This window comes from Schistocerca piceifrons, chromosome 3 (assembly GCF_021461385.2).
Source record: "Schistocerca piceifrons isolate TAMUIC-IGC-003096 chromosome 3, iqSchPice1.1, whole genome shotgun sequence".
Taxonomy (NCBI): domain Eukaryota; kingdom Metazoa; phylum Arthropoda; class Insecta; order Orthoptera; family Acrididae; genus Schistocerca; species Schistocerca piceifrons.
The window spans coordinates 637,370,020-637,389,634 of record NC_060140.1 but is presented as its reverse complement, the minus strand read 5'-3'; the positions used below and the strand labels follow the sequence as shown (position 1 = coordinate 637,389,634).

The following is a 19,615-nucleotide window of genomic DNA, read 5'->3' as shown; positions in this document are numbered from 1 at the left end:
AGCTTCCCTACTCTTTGACTTCTAGATTTTGCTCATATTGGAATCTGGATATTTGATACATGTAACTTTTTCTAATGGAGTTAATATTTACTGTTTTACCCTTTATACACTTTCAAGTGATTCACATGGTGCAAGCTTTTTCTGCTTTTGGGTTAATCAATTTGACTGCATTATCATGAACTACTTTACTTGGTTCCAAGGGCGTTTATATACCGAAAAGGATTTATAGCTTTGATGTTTTTTCTTCCTAGAGAGATGGTGGGTTTCCACAAGTACTTTTCGTTCTAGTGAAAATACTGGTGAGGTTGCCGTTTTCTCTGCTCGGTTCTTTCTATTTAACACTGCAGCCTTCAAATTGCTCAGTGCCAATTGTACTAGATGTTGATGTTGTACTCTGGGTACTGGTGGGAATTTAACTATTTTCCGGATAAGTCCCTGTCCTATAAACATTATCTGACTTGTGTATCAATATTGGTATTGCCAATGGTGCATTATCCTCTTGGTATACCATTCCTCTCTCGGTTTCGTATAAACGAACTACATCCTCCACAATTTGGTCATCATCAGTTTTTGTACAGTTGCCTACATTAACTGTTAACAACATCGTACGATTCCCAGTCAATTGTCTCTCAGCATGCGGTTATTTGTACCTGATCACCCCCTAAACCTACTTCAGAATCTTGTTGATCAAAGCTAAGTCTATTTACAAATGGTCCAAAGGCTATGAGTACTATGGGACTTAACATCTGAGGTCATCAGGCCCCTAGAACTTAGAACTATTGAAACCTAACTAAACTAAGGACATCACACACATCCATGCCCGAGGCAGGATTGGAACCTGCGACCGTAGCGGTCGCGCGGTTCCAGACTGTAGAGCCTAGAACCGCACGGCCACACCGGCCGGCTAAGTCTATTTACATATTTAATTATAAAATCAACTTCATTTGGCGACTGAATCTCTTGTGACTGGTATACGTACCTCTCATCTCGTCAATTCTGTTTCTTACCAGGGTTTGGTGGCCTCAACTCGACTCCCTGTACCGGTTCATCTCGCCTGTATTGTCCTGCTGAAGTCTGATTCTCCCAACCTTTCTGCGTTCTAGGCATTGTAGTTCCACCCGAATAATTTGGGTTTTGTAGCGGAAAACCTCTAAACCTTCTTGCTTCGTTTGCATGGCGATCATATGGCGAATTATTGTTATTACCATAATTTCTGGAATCAAAGTCATTATTGTAATTCCACGGCTCATCAAAACCACAGTTATTGTTTCACCTCTGTGAGTTGCCGAAACCATAGGTATTATTATCCCATGGACGATTACTATTCTTCCCAAAACGATTACCTTCCCCAATATCACTATTGCCATTGTAAGCATTATTAAAGCCAATCGGTTGCTATTAGTCCCCCTACCATTGGTTCCTCTCAGTGTACGTTGTTTCTTCACGTCTTCTTCACTGAAGATGAATTTAGGTTCTCTTAACATCCCTTTCAATGTATATATATTATCTCCAGCTCTGCTAACCAACGATTGCTGATAACGCAAGAGTAACTTCATTGTGCACACACATATCAGTTCCCAATCACTGTATGGATAGTCTAAACACTGATTCTTTTTCGCCATTTCTTCAAAAATCTAACTGGCTTCTTTTCTCTCGAATTTTCAAATGACGCCTTCTGTAACAGTTCATATTTAATCCTATTTTGGGTTTCCACGGACCAGTATCGCTCCAAGAATGCAAACTTAAATTGTTCATACGACTGACAGTTTGCGGCGACTCTTTGCATCGTTTCCGCTGTTGCGCCCTCCATATGACCACAAATGAAATCAAGTTTATGGCTAAGTGACCAATGTTCTGGTAAACCGATTTGGAACTGATGTATAAACCTGCGGGGGTGCAAGACGTTCCCGTTTCCTTAGTAATGTTGAAAATTTCTGACTGTCAAAATATAATCATTGTCAAATTTTTCTATTGCACCATATGGCGTTTGTGTTTTCGCAACATTTTCCGTTCCCTCCAATTGCGTCATGTTTTCCTTTATTCTTACTATCGCATTTGGATCCTGAGACGACATATTTGAGTCCCATCTAGCATCGCATCTATGTAGGGAGGTGCAATTATCTAAACCATAACTTTCCTCGTGTATCGGACTGGAAGATATGTTTAAATTTCCCGTTACTGGATCAGTGTTTTGTCTTTGTACTTGCTTCATATTGACCAGCGGTATATGAACTGTTGTACCGTAACTCGAAAATTGAGAATTTGGTATGTGTGGCGCAGCAAACTGCTCTGTTATCGAGTCGTTCACGTACGTTCGGAGGGTCGGCTGCCGGTCTGTTGATATTCGCGCAGTTACCGCTTCACGCATCTTTCTCTGCTGCGAACACACATTACCTGCTTCGCTCACCTCTCTCAGCTGTACTTCTACCATTTGCTTATGTTTCTGATCGGAAAATACTGACTCAACATCTTATGGGCATACAGGTGGACTCTCATGACCTTTCCGGGTCTCCGCAACTGACACGAAAGACTGCATAACGGACTTGGTTACCTCTGGATTTTTTCCACCACTATGTCATATGATACTGTGGATTCCGTCACCTCACCATTTTTTCTGCACGGTTCTCAATACACTGCTTCAGTTCTGTACGTATCTTTTCATACTGCTGCTTATTTTTCGAGACGATGTTTACAATGCATCTATCGAATCTTTTTAACGCCGCTCGTGTGACACGTTTTCTGACATTGAGTTCTTCCACGATTTGTTGCGCCTTACCAGACGCCTTACGTGCTAAATTATCAACTCTTTGGTTGATATTAGACACTGCATCCTGCACCTGGCCAATGTCAGTACTCATCTTTTTCTGATCGGCCATAAGCGATTGAATTAGTTCGCGCTAGTCTCTCGCATCTTTCCGGATTTCAATAAACTGTTCATTAACTTTTTTGTGAACTTTTCCATTGGTTTCAAATCTGAGATCATTTATAGAAACATTTGTTTCTGTTTTTAAGTCTTCTAACCCTGCATTTGTTTCTGTTTTTAAGTCTTCTAACTATGCATTAGTTTGCTTGACGACTATAGTGAGTTGCTTCAACATTGCGAATACACTATCAGACTCTTCACCAGCGTCCTTCGTCACTATTTGTTGTAAACTTTGCCTTTCGCGTCTTTCATGTGACTTCGCACCGACTTCTGTGGATAGTGCTAACGCACTTACACACATTCTTTCCGTAGGAAACTATCCCGTTTGATTCAGAATTACAACATTTGGCTCAACGTACCGAAGTTGCACGTCCTCTGATTCTGTTTCTGAACCACTAGATCCGTCATCTGTTCGGTTTTATGCGGTCGCAACCTGAGATTCCAATCGCGAAATTGCCACCATTCCCTCTGCATTGTCACTTAGTTTGGTTTCGTGATTTGCATTAGATACGTTTTGTTGTACGTCATTTTCTATCCTATCAAGTTCAAGTTGTCCTGTATGCGATGATCTACGCCCGTCCGCCATCTCAGACCGTCTAACTAACCTCTGCCTCTCACGATTTGTGCGATCCTGGGATCTAGTCAACATGAAGTTGTATGACCTGACACGTATCCAAATTATCATAGAAAGCCTTTTATGCCATTAAGACACCTTTAGCAACGCCGTTCACAGTTTGTGGAGTAGTCAAACCAACTCAACAAAGCCGTGAATAAATTCGCGCGCGCCAGAAAGATCATGCTCAAACTACTTTTACTCAAAACACAAAAAAATTTTCTTTACTGTTATTACTTCTGTCTCTAAGCTGGTCGTAGATTGTGTTCCAAAAGTGAACAGCATAGAGTCAGAAGTGATGACTCTTTTTGCAGAACCTGACCATCATTTTGCACGTACAGTGCAAGCTGTTACTGATTTGTTTCACTGATGGGGCTGCTAAATGCTATACGACCTACTGCACTCCCTGATTTAAGCCCCCGTGAGTTCAACTCGATTTCTAAACTGAAGGAAGCACTTCATGGCATTCGCTTCAGAACTGCTACGAATTCGTCGGGCAATAGACCGCGCCGTTCGATCTGTCAACACAACTGGCACTACTAAGAGTATCCTACGACTTCCACATCGCTGGCAACGGGCTATACACAATGCTGGCGACTGCTTTGAAGGTCAGTAAAATTTTGAAACACGTATTTATTTTGTACGAGCTGTAAATAAGTAGTTGCCACTATTAAAGTTACACCCCCGTATGTTCAAAGCATTTGCTTCCTCAGTTCTCCGACACATCTCAATTTCTTCTTACAACACCTGCAATATAACTTCTAGTGTATGTTACTGTAATATCAGTAGTTTGTTTTTCTTCTAATTACTAATAACTCCACCAAATTAAAAAGTAATAGAGATCTGCATGCCTTATAGAATATGTCTACTTAAGTATTAAGACTTAAAGTATTTGGAAAATATTTCAGTCTTAAAATCAAGAACTCTCCAAAATTGTTCCACTACAAGTCCCTGCAAGATAAGTACATGATTAAATAGTATCATCTTCGCTTCTGTTGAAACATGTGTTGCCCACGTATGTTTAACATTACAAAATCAGTACATGGCCTCGCTCTGTTAATTGCGTGTTTACTTCATTCCGGGATTTCTCGTTTCGTCTCCAGCTGAGTGTATAACTACTCGCAGCTCAGAAACAATATTGGAGAGAAATGTGATCATTACATGTACATAAACTTGCTCAGCTTAGAAGCATAGCTTGATCGCAAATAGATGTAAACGAAATATTGAAAAGTTACAAAAATGAAAAAGGACGCAGTAATGTTGTGAAACCCAAATGAATAACACGTTACATCAGATGCATCGACAAAGGGTCCAAGCGAATAGAGCAGACTCAGAAGAATTGAACATTCTCAAGACCACGTCTAAGAAGGGGGTGAGAAAGTTGCAACACCGTCGTAAACGTGAGACATTGGAGATGGCGAACTGGGAGACGTGTCTGCTGGTACAGCGGTGATGACGACGGATACAGACATGGATCTCGAACTGCCTGCCTAGAGCCAAAGAGAAAGAGTACTCAAGACGTTCCGAGAAAGTGGGGTAATAATATGGGTAGCGAATTGTAACAACCGGCGAATGTGTCTGATCGTTCTATGCACTTGGTGCACCTAGAAAACCACTGTACGCCATGAAAATGAGCGACAGGCTACTTCAGACACCGAATACGGCCACAAAATTATTTGTGTGATCTCTAGTAGTTTCTACGGGATTTGACGGTGGAAACTGCGACAACAGTGGAATAATTAGGTAAGTTATTTGCCGGGTCAAATGTGGGTCAATTCACCATCCGCAATAAATGTTACCGGGAATTCAAGATGATTACCATACCGTTTGTTGAGCAGTCTTGCGATTCTGCCGAAGCCAAAACACAAATAATTATATAAAATGAAATCAGAAAGCGAAATTAGCTTACAGATGATCCACTTGGGTGTTTTCGGAATCTTCGAAGAAGATCGAATCAAAGTGAAAGAATATTGCGTAAAATTTCACTTCTAAATCAAGAACGATGTAGCTGAAATATCCACTCCCAGTAGCATTTGCTTTAGTTCAATATTCTCAAAAAGTGTACACCTGATTTATAATTATTTTCATATCATTACGCAGTATTCAACGAAATCAATTTAAAACTCCCATAATTCAAATTTTGTAATTCAATATCATCTTTATCATAAATGTATGGTGATGCAGGGAATTTTACTTCTTTTCACATTTTGATAAATACTTCTAGATGGTTTCAAGTAAAGTTAGTGTCACCGATATTACCTACCCACGATTTTTCAGTCAATAGGTAGGTTTGTTACTGAGATGTGCAGTTGATAATAACTTCTTCGATTACAGGCTGTCCAGCAGACTGCCGAACACCATCAAGATCTAATGGTTGTACCAGCTTTTGAGGACATCCTGGACGCTATCGGCTCTAGGGGAAAATTCCAGAAGAGATTAAATATTGTTTTCAATTGCTTTGGTCCAATCATCAACATACTGAGTGTCCACACGTACAATTTTGCTATGCAGACTCCCGACCACTGGTGTCACGTTCCAGGCAGAGAGCACACCAACTTTACACTTTATGAGTGGAAGAGCGCCACTATTCCCAAGTAAGACTTGTATTTAATGAATTAAAAACTGACAGCATCCTGTCTTTGCTGTAGCTGAGACAATGCTCTCTTTTAAAAATATCAGAGTTACATCAAATTTTGCCGATCTTTTTGAGAGAAATAATATGGAAAACTGTAAGCATTTACTACACTAACATTGTGACATTAGGAAGAACAACTGGCAAATGTCAGTAAGACATCTGAATTGACTAAAGGGAAGCATCTGAGAGTGTAACATTCTCCGTAGGTCAAATAGAAGAGAACGAAATATTTTTTTATTGTTTTCGTCCACACACTAATTTCACCTATGGTGAGTTGGTAAGAACTAACTTTGCTCTCAACAACCATTTCTCTCTCTCTCTCCCTCTCTCTCTCTCTCTCTCTCTCTCTCCCTCTCTCTGGCTCTCTTTTTCTCTACCTCTCTTTTGCGTATTCATTTGCGGTTTCTCCCTACCCTTCGCCCGATATGTTCGCACTATCAGGATGCATCACATCATTCTCTTAAGTTAGGGTTTGGATGAAATTTCCTTATAAGTTCTACTAACAGAAGAACAGCTAGGTACTTTCTCACTCTAACAATGAATTCAGATGCTTCAAATATGTTTCGAAATATTTCTACATTTCTTTGTATGGAAATTAACAAATCACATAAATTTCACAAACTGAAATACGTATCAGCAGTAGTATAATGAGATAAAATCGAACACTGTCTAAACGTCTCCATAAGTCCATCTTTGTACAAGACGGTTGAGGGAGGTCGTCTGTTCAGTATAACATGTGAAATTAAAAACACCTTCAGCCTCCTATATTTTAAAAGTAATTTATTTATTCGACCAGTTTCGACGTTTCTCTACGCCATCTTGAAGACCCCTGTAGTAAAGACAACAACAACAGTGACTGATCGCTGTTATTGTCTTCGTTCACTTGAGCTTAGGTACATTTCACGAGGTGAAGCATAATAAAAGATAGCCATGGATTTACTAAGAAAGAAAGTTAAATAGTGGAAATTGGTAAGGCTCTTACAATAAAATGTGATATACAAATCTCATATTGTGTCCTCTAATCTTAGCAACGAATCTACTGGACTGTCCCATCACCTGGTATGGTGTATCAACTCCCTAAATGAAATGACAGGGCAAAGATAATGATTGAAATTTGAAGTGAAATACGTAGTATAAGTTAGTATGAAAGACAGGAAGAGGGTAAAAATAAATTAACCGACAGAATAAGTAAAATATGTAGGGTAAAATGCTCTAGTAATTAATCATGGAGCCAGAGAAACAATTAAAAGTACAGTACATGAAGGTGATTACGTAATTATGTGTTATGGATTAGCGATTAATTATGAAGCCAAATAAAAAAATAAAAAGCAAAATACATAATCATGTATTATCGATTGGAAGGAAGGGAAAAAGGTTTTGGCGTCCCGTCGACAACAAAGTTATTAAAGGCAGAGCAAAAGCTCAGATTAGGAAAGGATGGGGAAGGAAATAGGCTCCGCCCTTTCGAAGGAACAGTCCCGGCATTTGCCTCAAGCGATTTAGAGAAACCACGAAAAACCTAAATCTGGATAGCTGCATGGATATTCGAACCGTCGTCCTTCCGAAAGCAAGTCCAATGTGTTGAGCACTGTGTCACCTTGCTCGGTACTCTATGGAATGAATAAAATCACACGACCACGAAGAGATTAATAACTTCGAACACGAAGTAACGATCATTGCACCCGTACTTCGTTTGCTAAGCGTACCATATACCAGAAGAGTGAAAAACAACGTAATACAACACTTTTGAAACAGGGAGAGGAGCAAGACGCATAACTATCGCGAGAAACGAGCAGCTGAAGACAGATGGATGCTACGTTCGATACGGAGAGCTCCTCCCCCGCAAATGGGAAGTGCAACAAATCGGCCTTTGCGCTAGGGCAAGCGTCTAAGGTCTCGTTCTGCAGCTGTCACACGACAAAAAAAATGTGAGAAGTACAATGCGTAGCCTAACTGGAAGTATTTAGTCGGTTCCTGTGTATCCTGCCGTATCAGGACAGGCCGCACAGTCACCGAGAGGGAGGGGAATACGACAACAAATAAGTTCAAGGGACAAAATTGAGTAACCAGTTACAATAACTCACTGCTCGCTTTGGAGGGCAGTAGATGATGCAGAACTGGCCCCAGCGGGCCATGTGAGGCTCCACCGATCACGTAAGTCATGATAGTGAAGTAATGTAAATATGGCCGTCGTTTTAGTGCAAGAAACGTAGTAAGATGGGACGCCGCAGGGGTCTGACAGTATGGCAGAAAAAAAAGCTATTGTGCTTGATCCTTCCCAAGACATCATCGTGAAACAATTTTCTCCGTTTGTTTATTATCAGTTAGACTGTCCAATGTGTCTACACGAATTGGTGTGCCCCTCCCAGCTAAATAACATAGCATAACAACAGTGTAGTTGAAGATATCCTAAATGAAAGGGGCAGAAGACCAGTGTTACACCCTGTCTGTAACTTTAGGATGCAGACCCGACAACGGACACTTGGAATCGGGTGCCTCAAAAATAGCTATTTCTCACAGTTATACATGAAGTTTTGCGTCTTCAATGACCCAAACAACAAAGAAGCTTGATTTTGGTTGACTGTGCGCGTGTTGTGTGGTCCGACAAGTAGCGGTACTGCCTCCTTTCAAATGATGCAGTGCGTCCAATGTACCAACGGCCCAAAAAGGCATTTAACCCGCTCTCTGCGGAAGGCGTAGTTGAGGATAGAGACGATTCTGTGATGTTTTGGGTATGTTTCTCGTACTGTGACTCGAGCCCACTCATTTACATTTCCGTGAATACGAACCAAGAGGTTTATATGAACATTATTGCTGATCAAGCGTTGGCCTTTCTTCTAGGTCTTCATGATGAGTAACGAGTGGGCACTCGTGCCTTCCAAGAGGACAACACCCATGTTCAGATGGCCGCATACATATGTTCCTGGTTTAACGAGCACAACGATTCCTCCGCTAAGTTAATCTTGATCCCGTAGAAAATGTCTGGGACTGTATGGAGCAGCAGATGAGACGTAGCAGTGAATTTCCCGATAATTTAGTAGCTCTGTGGGAGTCAGTGAGTGGTTTCAGCCAGATATGGTATGACTGGAGAATCGTTCTTCTGTGCCTTTTCATCGTCGAGTTGAAGCCATGATCATTGCTAGAGGTGGTGTTTCAGGGAACTAACGTGATGTCTCGTGGCTACTTTTTTTGTCCAATGTGCCTAGTATCTTTCCACTGGCGATAGATACAGTTATCATCGTTTTCAGTGTTATAGTACACGGTTCAGTCACATTAATGTGACCGCCGCCTATGTTCGACGTCGACGTACGTAATCGCTCACAAACGCCAGATGCCATCGCGAGCAGTGGAGGGTATGTAAAGCAAGTCTGAGGAACTCAGAAAATAGTGCAGTCATCGTCGTAATACGGAAACGGAGCGATTTGTCTGACGTCAGGGGCATGATCGTTACCTTTCGGGTCAACGGTGGAAGCATTTCCGAAATGGCTAAGTTTGTAAACTGTTTGCGTGCCGCCGAGATTTAAGTACATCACGCATGGTAAAGATGCGCGATCCAGTACCGACTCAGAGGTAACTGTGGTGCACCATGGGCCATAGATGACAGGGAAGAACGACAGCTGCAGAGATGAGTACAGGCACATAGACGTGCAACTGTAGAGCACCTGACTGTCCAGATGAACCAAGAGGTGGCCAATAATGCCTTCCGTTCACCGAACACTGGTGCTCATGCACCCGCCGTGACTGCTGCTCATCAGTGATGAATGCTGGAATTTGAACGCTACTACCGCTACCGGCCCTCCAGTGAGTGGTGAGAGATGGCCTTCTCAGATCTCATGTTTTATGCTCCGCCAGACAGATGGCCATTGTCGTGTACAGCGTGAAACGACTCAAGGCATATAAACACCCTCAACAACTGTTGGAAGGGTCCAGGCAGGAGGAGCGAGCGTTATGGTATGGGGAATGTTATCATCAGTCGGGAAGGCATAACGGATCAACACAAGTATGCATCTATTCTTGGGTTATTTCATCCCGGAATGTGCAGTTTGTTTATCCCCAGCATATGGGATCTACCAGCAGGACAATGCAACGTGTCACACACTTGATAGTGTACGTGCCTTGTTCGAAGAGCACGATGGTAGGTTTCCATACTCCCCTGGCCACCAAACTCTCCGAATTAAACCCAATCTAGAATCTGTGCCACCGCCTCGAATACATTATTTTTTATTTATATATAGAGTGATATTAGTGCAAAGCAAAGAACGAAATATAAAATGCAGACTCCGATTCAACGTTTAAACGAAATGGCATTACATCAATACAATTACGAGAGGCCTTCGATAAATAATGCAACACATTTTTTTCTGAAAGCAGACTGATTTTATTCAGGATTCCAATACACCATATTATTCCCCTCTCTTTTGTCTACAGTACCCTATTTTTGAACACAATATCCATTCAATGAGACGGCCTTGCGCCACCTTGCTGGGAGGGCCTATATGCTCGCATGGTACCACTCTACTGATCGTCGCCGCAGCCAACGTCTTTCTGCATCAGTAACCTTCCCATCATCCACGTTATGCTTCCTGCAGACCACTGGGTCAAAAAGATGGAAGTCCGAAGGTGCGAGACCCGGACAAACAGGAAGGTGGATGAAGAAACTGAATCGAATTCAATTCGTTTGCCATTTTTGTGGCAAGGAACAAGCTGAAAACGTTTCTTCAGTTTCCTGCAGGTAGCACAAAACGCTTCAGCGTTGATCGCGACACCATGAAGGAGGGCGTCAAACAGAACAACCGTTTCAGAGTCTCAAAAGTTCGTCGCCATGACTTTACCGGCTCAAGGTGCGGCTTTGGACTTCTTTTCGGAGAAGAGATGGTGTACCGCCGCTCCGTGAATTGGCGTCTCGTTTCCGGTTCGAAGTGGTGACGTCATGTTTCATCACCTGTGAGGCTGTTCGAGGAAAAATTGTTACGATCAGCCTGGTAACGAGCATGCAGTTTCTCACAGATGGTGCTTCATTATGTAAGTTTTGATGTGGTCTCACTTTTTACAAAAGTTCCTCTTGCAGATTCTTTGACACTGATTGGTAACATGTTTCCTGTTGATATCACTGCTTTGTTCAGGCAGGCTCTTTCCTCAACTTATTTTATGTTTAATCAAGAATATTTTGAACAGACTGACGGTGTCGCCATGGGTAGTCCCCTGTCTTCTTTGGTGGCCAATCTTTTTATGGGGAATTTTGAAGAGAGAGCGCTTGAATCAGCTGCCCTGAAGCCAACAGTTTTTTGGCGGTATGTGGATGACACTTTCATAGTGTGGCCTCATGGAGAAGATAAATTAATGGAGTTTCTACATCACCTCAACTCCATTCATAGCAACATCCTGTTCACCATGGAAATAGAGAAAGATAGTTGTTTGCCTTTCTTGGATGTCCTGGTTCGAAGGAAGAATGATGGTTCTCTAGGGCATTCAGTTTACCGGAAACCCACTCATACTGATTTGTACCTGCAAGCATCGAGTTGCCATCACCCATCGCAAACCATGAGTTTGCTTAAAACACTTGTTCATAGAGCTCATACTGTCTCAGATCTAGATAGCTTACCTCAAGAACTCGCACATCTAAAGACAGTACTCAGCGAAAATGGGTATTCCATCCGGCAGATTAACAGGGCACTAACAGTTAAAACTAGGAAGCAGGAAGTGAGTAAAGAGGAGAACATGCCGGAACAATCTTTAGCTTTTCTTCCTTTCGTTGGCAACACTTCGTTTAAAATAACAAGAATCCTCCGAAAATTTCAGGTGAAAATGGTTTTCCGCCAACCAGCGAAGATTGCGGACCTTGTGGGATCAGTTAAGGACAATCTGTTACTACGAAAGGCCGGAATTTACAAGATTCCGTGCCAATGTGGTATGGCTTACATGGGTCAAACCACACGCACCGTGAAAGAACGCTGCACTGAACATCAACGTTACAACCGCCTTTTGCAGCCAAGCAAGTCCGCTATTGCTGAACATTGTATTTCTACTGGACATTCAATGGAGTATGAGAAAACAATGATTTTGTCCACAGCAACGTCTTTCTGGGACTCCTTTATTAAAGAATCCGTAGAAATACGACTGGCGGAAAATCTGTTAAACCTTGACAGCGGCTACCAGCTGGACAGTGCATGGAATCCCATCATCTCCACAATTTGTTCAAATCGAAGACGACAGATTGCGTCGACCGCCGTGGCAAACAGCAACGCAGAGGGCGACTGAGTTCCGCTATTCCACCAGCGAGGGCGCTGCCGGCGGGCAGTGTGGTTCAACTATCAAGTTTTCGACGCATGCGCAGAATAGTTACAGTACGCTATATATTGCGGAACGGACGACGTTTTTGCCAGTCTGCGACGGTTCACCTGAAGATTACTGGCAGGTGCCCAGTTGAAATATCGTGCGAAGTATTGAACGACGACCGGCTGCAAGCCCGAAATTTGTTTGAACGGTCCTTCATTACTCTGTATGGTCTTCTGTTAGGCGGAGAGGACTCCAGGGAGCATACACCTCTGAGTACCCCAACTCGCGGACGAGTTTGTCAGCACTACCTACAGAGACGTCCTGTCGAGCAGCTAGGCGTTTCATTTTGATCCGTCGATCAGCTCGAATCAGACTGTCCGCACGTTCCAAGAGTCCCACCCGTATGCGACCTGCCGGTACGCAGGAGTTCGGGCAGGTTCGCGTGACCTTGTTGCCATGATGACAGACGCTTCGCCCAACGACTGACCGTGCTTTTATTCATTATAAGGTCTCCGTAGACCTTCTGGAAACGCCTCTAACTATCTGCAATGCTCTGGCTTTCCACGAAAAAAAACTCAATGACAGCTCCCTGCTTGGTGCTCACCTCCGTTACTGGCGCCATTTTGAAACATACGTACGGCCTCGCAACCTATCGGAACTTGATGAAACTAAAGGCGCTGAGGTGGTAATAAAGCAACACGTCCACAACAAATTCTGCATTTTTTCAACCAACACTGGCAAAAAAAATATATTGCATTATTTATTGAAAGCCCCTAGTGCAAATAGCACTTACCTGCGATAAGGCAGACCACGTGTTCAGTTCTTTTTGTAGTGTGCATACCAAATTTCTCTAAATGTTTATGTATTTTACTCTAGAGTTGCTTCTTTTGTTTAATATCATAGTCCTCAACGCATTAATATTGTGCAGTATATCTGCGACGAGGAACGTCGCAGTTGTCAACATTATGTCTGTAACGCAGGGAACGAGGAACATTCAGCAAGTGCCGGATGTACAACGGGAGCGCCCTGGACGCTGCCCCTACGGTACCCTGCCAGCACGGCTGGGAGTACGACGACACGTGGTACTCTTTGACGGTGCCGTCACAGATGAACTGGGTCTGCGACGACAAGCACATCGTTAGTGACGTCATGTTCTACGCGCAGAACATCGGTGTGCTCCTGGGACTCCTGTTCGGCTACCTGGGTGACATGTAATAAAACAAATCTTTCTATTCTAACTACCTCTTGGACTTTCTTTCACTATGATAGACAGTTTTCCAACATCTCTCTATGAATGGTTACTGTTAGAAACAAATAATATCTGTCTTTCGCAGCAAGACTGGGAAGTTATGATACAATCATCAATACAGTGAGAATGTTATGTCTGATTCAGGGAAGCGATAAATTTCCATTATTTCTATATGGACTATTTTTCCTTATTATACCTAACATTCTAGCAAAACACTTCAGTGGTGTGTATGCGGTCGTTAAGATAAATTCGCCTTCTACATGGAGCAGCTAATGTATCACTCAGTTTTCATTATGTTATTTTGCGTGTTTAGCATACATCAATGCGACAATATCAGTGTGATTCATAGCACCGTATTAATGATCACCAAACATCCTTCTTTCGTAGTGCATGATCTCGGAAGTTCTCCGTTGAGATCCACCAAACATCTTTTGTTCATCTTATCTTAGGTGTTCTCGGGTGAGATTATATGCTAGGAGAGGTGGTGGAAATTTATTTTGTGCAGCGCGCATAGTCCATTACTGCGTAAATATGTGTTCGAGATGCTCATTATTCATGGCATACCTTGACCAGAATGTCTTTAACGCTACGTTATAGGGATCCGCTAAAATTCTTGCATTCAATCATTGAAGATTCCTAGATACATAACCAGCCCATACATTTTTAAGTCTTTCACACGATTAAGCTAAGAACACTCTAACAGTAAGTCCCAGTCGAAACTATTATCTTTGTTTCTATTTACTTTATTTGGGAGTGAATAATTTTACACACACAAACATAACAATTTGTTTATAAGTTGATTAACAGCCTCCAAAAATGTTGTGTAACCAAATATTATTCAAAGTATGCCGTACAATAGTATCCTTTATTCGTTGTGCGACTTACCAGTTTCGACGAAGAGTCATTTTTTAAGCACGTACAAAAGAATACATCAACTTCGACGAGTATTCCATTGAATACACACGTCGTCAAAAACCATTAAACATAACCAGAATTGTGTTTGAATTCAATAGAACCCATCTTACTTACTTATATGTAAGTATTTGGCGATATGTCGTATCTGATACGACATACAATCGAAAAGTCATTCAGCGTATGAAGCCATGTGTGCAATAATCTATCCTAATTACAATCTAAAAGCGAAAACAGCGTCCTAGAATCGTATTAAAATGTCATATCATTCCTGAAAGAAAACAGTTTCACACGCAAACCGAGGCTGAAATCAGTTGTACTAATTCCTAGCAAAGATACATTCAAAGATAACACAGATCATTATACATAACGTACGTCTTTGTATATAACATGTTTTGCTGGCGTGCCAAAAAGTGTAAGTTAATCTTGTACATAATAACGGATGATATGACACATATATTATAACGTCACATTAGTTAATTAAATAAATAATGCATCGCAAATTGGTGTACACCTAAATACACTTTATGTGGCAGTACTTAAACATGTTGAAGGTAAGAATCCAAGTACGTATTTGTTAAGTGACTGTAAGTGCGAACTATTACAAGAATTACGTAGCATAACGATGATGTAATGTGCATATGTTAGTTCTTGCCAAGATAGTCACATTGCTTATCTGAAATGCAATACATATACCACTGGTACAGAGATACATCAGCACAGTCAAATAAGCTAAGCCGTGTGGGGTAGCAACTCGGTCTCAGGCGTCTTGTCACGGTCCACGCGGCTTCCCCCGTAGAAGGTTTGAGTCCTCCCCTCGGGCATGGGTGTGTGTGTCACCTTAGCGTAAGTTAGTTTAACTTAGATTAAGTAGTGTGTAAGCTTAGGGACCGATGACCTCAGCACTTTGGTCCCATAAGACCTTACCACAAATTTCCAAATAAGCTAAATGCATGCACTTATACTCATTTCTGTTATTTCTCAGTGCAGTATAATTGTAAAAGGAGAACTGAAGCAGAAGTAACATACATATCATTATTTACAGAGAGTGGCTCTGAGCACTATGGGACTTAACTGCTGTGGTCATCAGTCCCCTAGAACTTAGAACTACTTAAACCTAACTAACCTAAGGACATCACACACATCCATGACCGAGGCAGGATTCGAACCTGCGACCGTAGCGGTCACGCGGTTCCAGACTGAAGCGCCTAGAACCACTCGGCCACACCGGCCGGCATTTACAGGGAATGTCAGGGACATAACTAGGGAAGAAAATTTGGATATAATGACAAGCAAACATATCGTACACAGATTTACAAAATATGACAATGCAAGGCATTCAGTAATTTTACATTAAATAATGTTTACAAAACACATCTTTCCACTCATCGGTATACAATCCCAGCCGATATTGTTCTCACCACGGCGTGTAAAAATGGACACCACAGTGGAAACCCGATGAAGCTTTGCATAGATGTGTTGGGTAGTGTCTCTTGTATGACCGTCGATCGCCTCATGACGCTCTTTTCAGTTGTGAACGCACTGTGAGCGAGTAAAGGTACCTAGAACAACGAGATTTCCCACCAACTAGGATGGCTTACTGAGAGGCTTCGCCTTGATAAATGAAGCCCACCTAACACAACTGTCACGCACTTCCTTCTTCATGGCAATTCTCAGCTGCACTCTGCAGGGGCAGTGAAGACGCTCCTGCAGCCTTTTTGATGGAAAGTGTTCGATCACCCACAACACAGCCATAATTGGCTCGTCTGAGATTCATCTCTGTTCACATGAAACGCTGGATACGAAGACAACACTTGGGCGCAGGCTACGCGCTATAGACCAGCGTAGAGAATTATCGGAAAGCACAGGTGGCTGCCTTCGATGACGATGGTGTTGGAAATTTGGTATAAAGCTCTTCAAATGGTTCAAATGGCTCTGAGCACTATGGGACTTAACATCTATGGACATCAGTCCCCTAGAACTTAGAAGTCCCCTAGAACTTAGAACTTCTTAAACCTAACGAACCTAAAGACAGCACACAACACCCAGTCATCTATAACGCTCTGACAACTGTCTAACGGAGCGGCGACTATGTAGAGAAGTGTCTGGAAAGTGTAGCTAACTCTTGCAAATAAAATGTTTCTGATTTTCGATGTGGTTTCCATCTAGCGACCGATCGGAACTTACTTTCTGGACAACCCTCGTATTACTAGACAGCACGGCACTGTGGCGTTCATGCATAAAACACGGCTTAGTACTCTGAAATTGCGTAGAACTGCGAAAACTTGTATTTATAGTAGATTTACAAGACGTTTTCGGAAACAGCATGGAAGAAATCACATTTTTTTAAGGAAATACCAAATAGTTTCTTGGGAGTTAAGCTGGCCAGTACACCGTCCTATATGTGAAGTGAGTTGATGCCACGTTCGTGTAGTAACATGGAGCTGCTCGGGAGAACATTATATGCAGCAGCAAGACACAAAAAACAAGCCGATAACATAACAAGTTTGGATTTATACATGCTAGGGACAAATGGCGTCAAACCGAAAGATGAAAAAGTAGGAACTTCTGAAATTGTAAGAATAACGAATATTAGGAATGGCGTAGTATCAGGTTTACAGTCCCCGATTTCTTTTATTTTTATACATCTCAGCCCTTAAATGAAGCGAACACCGAACACCATGACATGTCAACTTGTCCTCATGACAAGATATATGATAGCGGAAGAAGTTGAGGAGCTGATAAAATAATGTGGAGCAGGATTGCAATTACAATAGAGTGTTATGAAAGAGTGTTAAAATTATTCTTGAATGTCGATATGAGAGGAGGGAGGCGAGGAGGATAAACGAAAATGTCCTGCGTTTGGTTTCACTTGGTTGTAAAGAACACTCTTCTCTAACAACCGAAGCAAAATCTGTATTTATACAGACTAGAGAAGCAAACGTTAGACTAATTGACGAGCAGACGTATATAGACACGAGTATATCGAAAGCAGATACTCAACTGCAAAGCATACCGAGATGTGGATATGGAAACCGGATGCAACATAACGGTGATAAAATCGGCTCGAAATTCAAGATGATAAACGAAAAGGAACATACAATTAAATAGGATATTATCACATTTTGTAAGATTTCGGTGAAGTAGAAATTCTCTGAAACTGTTAACACTAGTATAACTCAACTCATTGCGGATGATTCGGAAAAGGTAAGTAAATAATTGTTTTGAAGAATAAATACCGAAGAAGTGACCATAAAAGGAACTTATGATATATCTCAGCATTTTAGTGAAGGAATGAAACAGAACAGACGAAATTACACTAATGGCCATTAAAGTTGCTACACAAAGAAGAAATGCAGATGATAAACGGGTATTAATTGGACAAATATATTATACTATAACTGACATGTGATTACATTTTCACGCAGTTTGGGTGCATAGAGCCTGAGAAATCAGTACCCAGAAAAACCACCTCTGGCCGCAATGACGGCCTTGATACGCCTGGGCATTGAGTCAAACAGCGCTTGGATCGCGTGTACAGGTACAGCTACCCATGCAGCTTCAACACGATACCACAGTTCATCAAGAGTAGTGACTGGCGTATTGTGACGAGCCAGTTGCTCGACCACCATTGACCAGGCGTTTTCAATTGGTGAGAGATCTGGAGAATGTGCTGGCCAGGGCAGCAGTCGAACATTTTCTGTATCCAGAAGGGCCCGTACAGGACCTGCAACATGCGGTCGTGCATTATCCTGCTGAAATGTAGGGTTTCACAGGGATCGAACGAAGGGTAGAGCCACGGTTCGTAACACATCTGAAATGTAACGTCCACTGTTCAAAGTGCCGTCAATGCGAACAAGAGGTGACCGAGACGTGTAAACAATGGTACCCCATACCTTCTCCGATGGGTGATACGCCAGTATGGCGATGACGAATACACGCTTCCAATGTGCGTTCACCGCGATGTCGCCAAATACTGATGCGACCATCATAATGCTGTAAACAGAACCTGGATTCATCCGAAAAAATGGCGTTTAGCCATTCGTGCACCCAGGTTCGTCGTTGAGCACACCATCGCAGGCGCTCCTGTCTGTGATGCAGCGTCAAGGGTAGCCGCAGCCATGGTCTCCGAGCTGATTGTCCATGCTGCTGCAAACATCGTCGAACTGTTCGCGCAGATGGTTGTTGTCTTGCAAACGTCCCCATCTGTTGACTCGGGGATCGAGACGTGGCTGCACGATCCGTTGCAGCCATGCGGATAATATTCCAGTCATCCCGACTGCTAGTGATACGAGGCCGTTGAGATCCAGTACGGCGTTCAGTGTTACCCTCCTGAACCCATCGATTCCATATTCTGCTAATAGTCATTGCATCTCGACCAATGCGAGCAGCAATGTCGCGATACGATAAACCGCAATCGCGGTAGGCTACAATCCGACCTTTATCAAAGTCAGAAACGTGATGGTACGGATTTTTCCTCCTTACACGTGGCATCACGGCAACGTTTCACCAGGCAACGCCGGTCAACTGCTGTTTGTGTATGAGAAATCGCTTGGAAACTTTCCTCATGTCAGCACGTTGTATGTGTCGCCACCGGCGCCAACCTTGTTTGAATGCCCTGAAAAGCTAATCATTTGCATATCACAGCATCTTCTTCCTGTCGGTTAAATTTCGCGTCTGTAGCACGTCATCTTTGTGGTGTAGCAATTTTAATGACCAGTAGTGTATTACATGAAAGAGCGGGAGTATAGGTCGTGGGTGTTCCAAAAGGTGTTTTACAATTTCACTAACCTGCAACAAGACTAATAATTGGTCTTAAAGAGTTATGTAAGGGAAGAACAAAGCATTTTTTAGACAAATTCAGTATGTGAGCACTTGTGATACTAATAATCTTCATCTTGATTTAATTTTTCCCAGCAATAATTTTTACTCTGATTTCAGAAGAGTCTGGTAAAGATATTCTTTGAGATGAAAAAACAGAAGAAATCCAAGTGTGTGAGTATTATA

At 42.2% G+C, this 19,615-nt stretch overlaps 1 protein-coding gene across 1 annotated transcript in view; it reads left to right on the top strand.

Moving 5' to 3' along the window:
- The window catches only part of LOC124789293 (solute carrier family 22 member 7-like), a 237,824-nt gene that overhangs the window by 49,112 nt on the left and 169,097 nt on the right, over positions 1-19,615 (top strand). The window contains exons 2-3 of the mRNA XM_047256604.1: positions 5,871-6,130; positions 13,428-13,658. Of these exons, the coding sequence (XP_047112560.1) occupies positions 5,871-6,130; positions 13,428-13,658 (491 nt within the window). The remainder of the gene's footprint in view (positions 1-5,870; positions 6,131-13,427; positions 13,659-19,615) is intronic.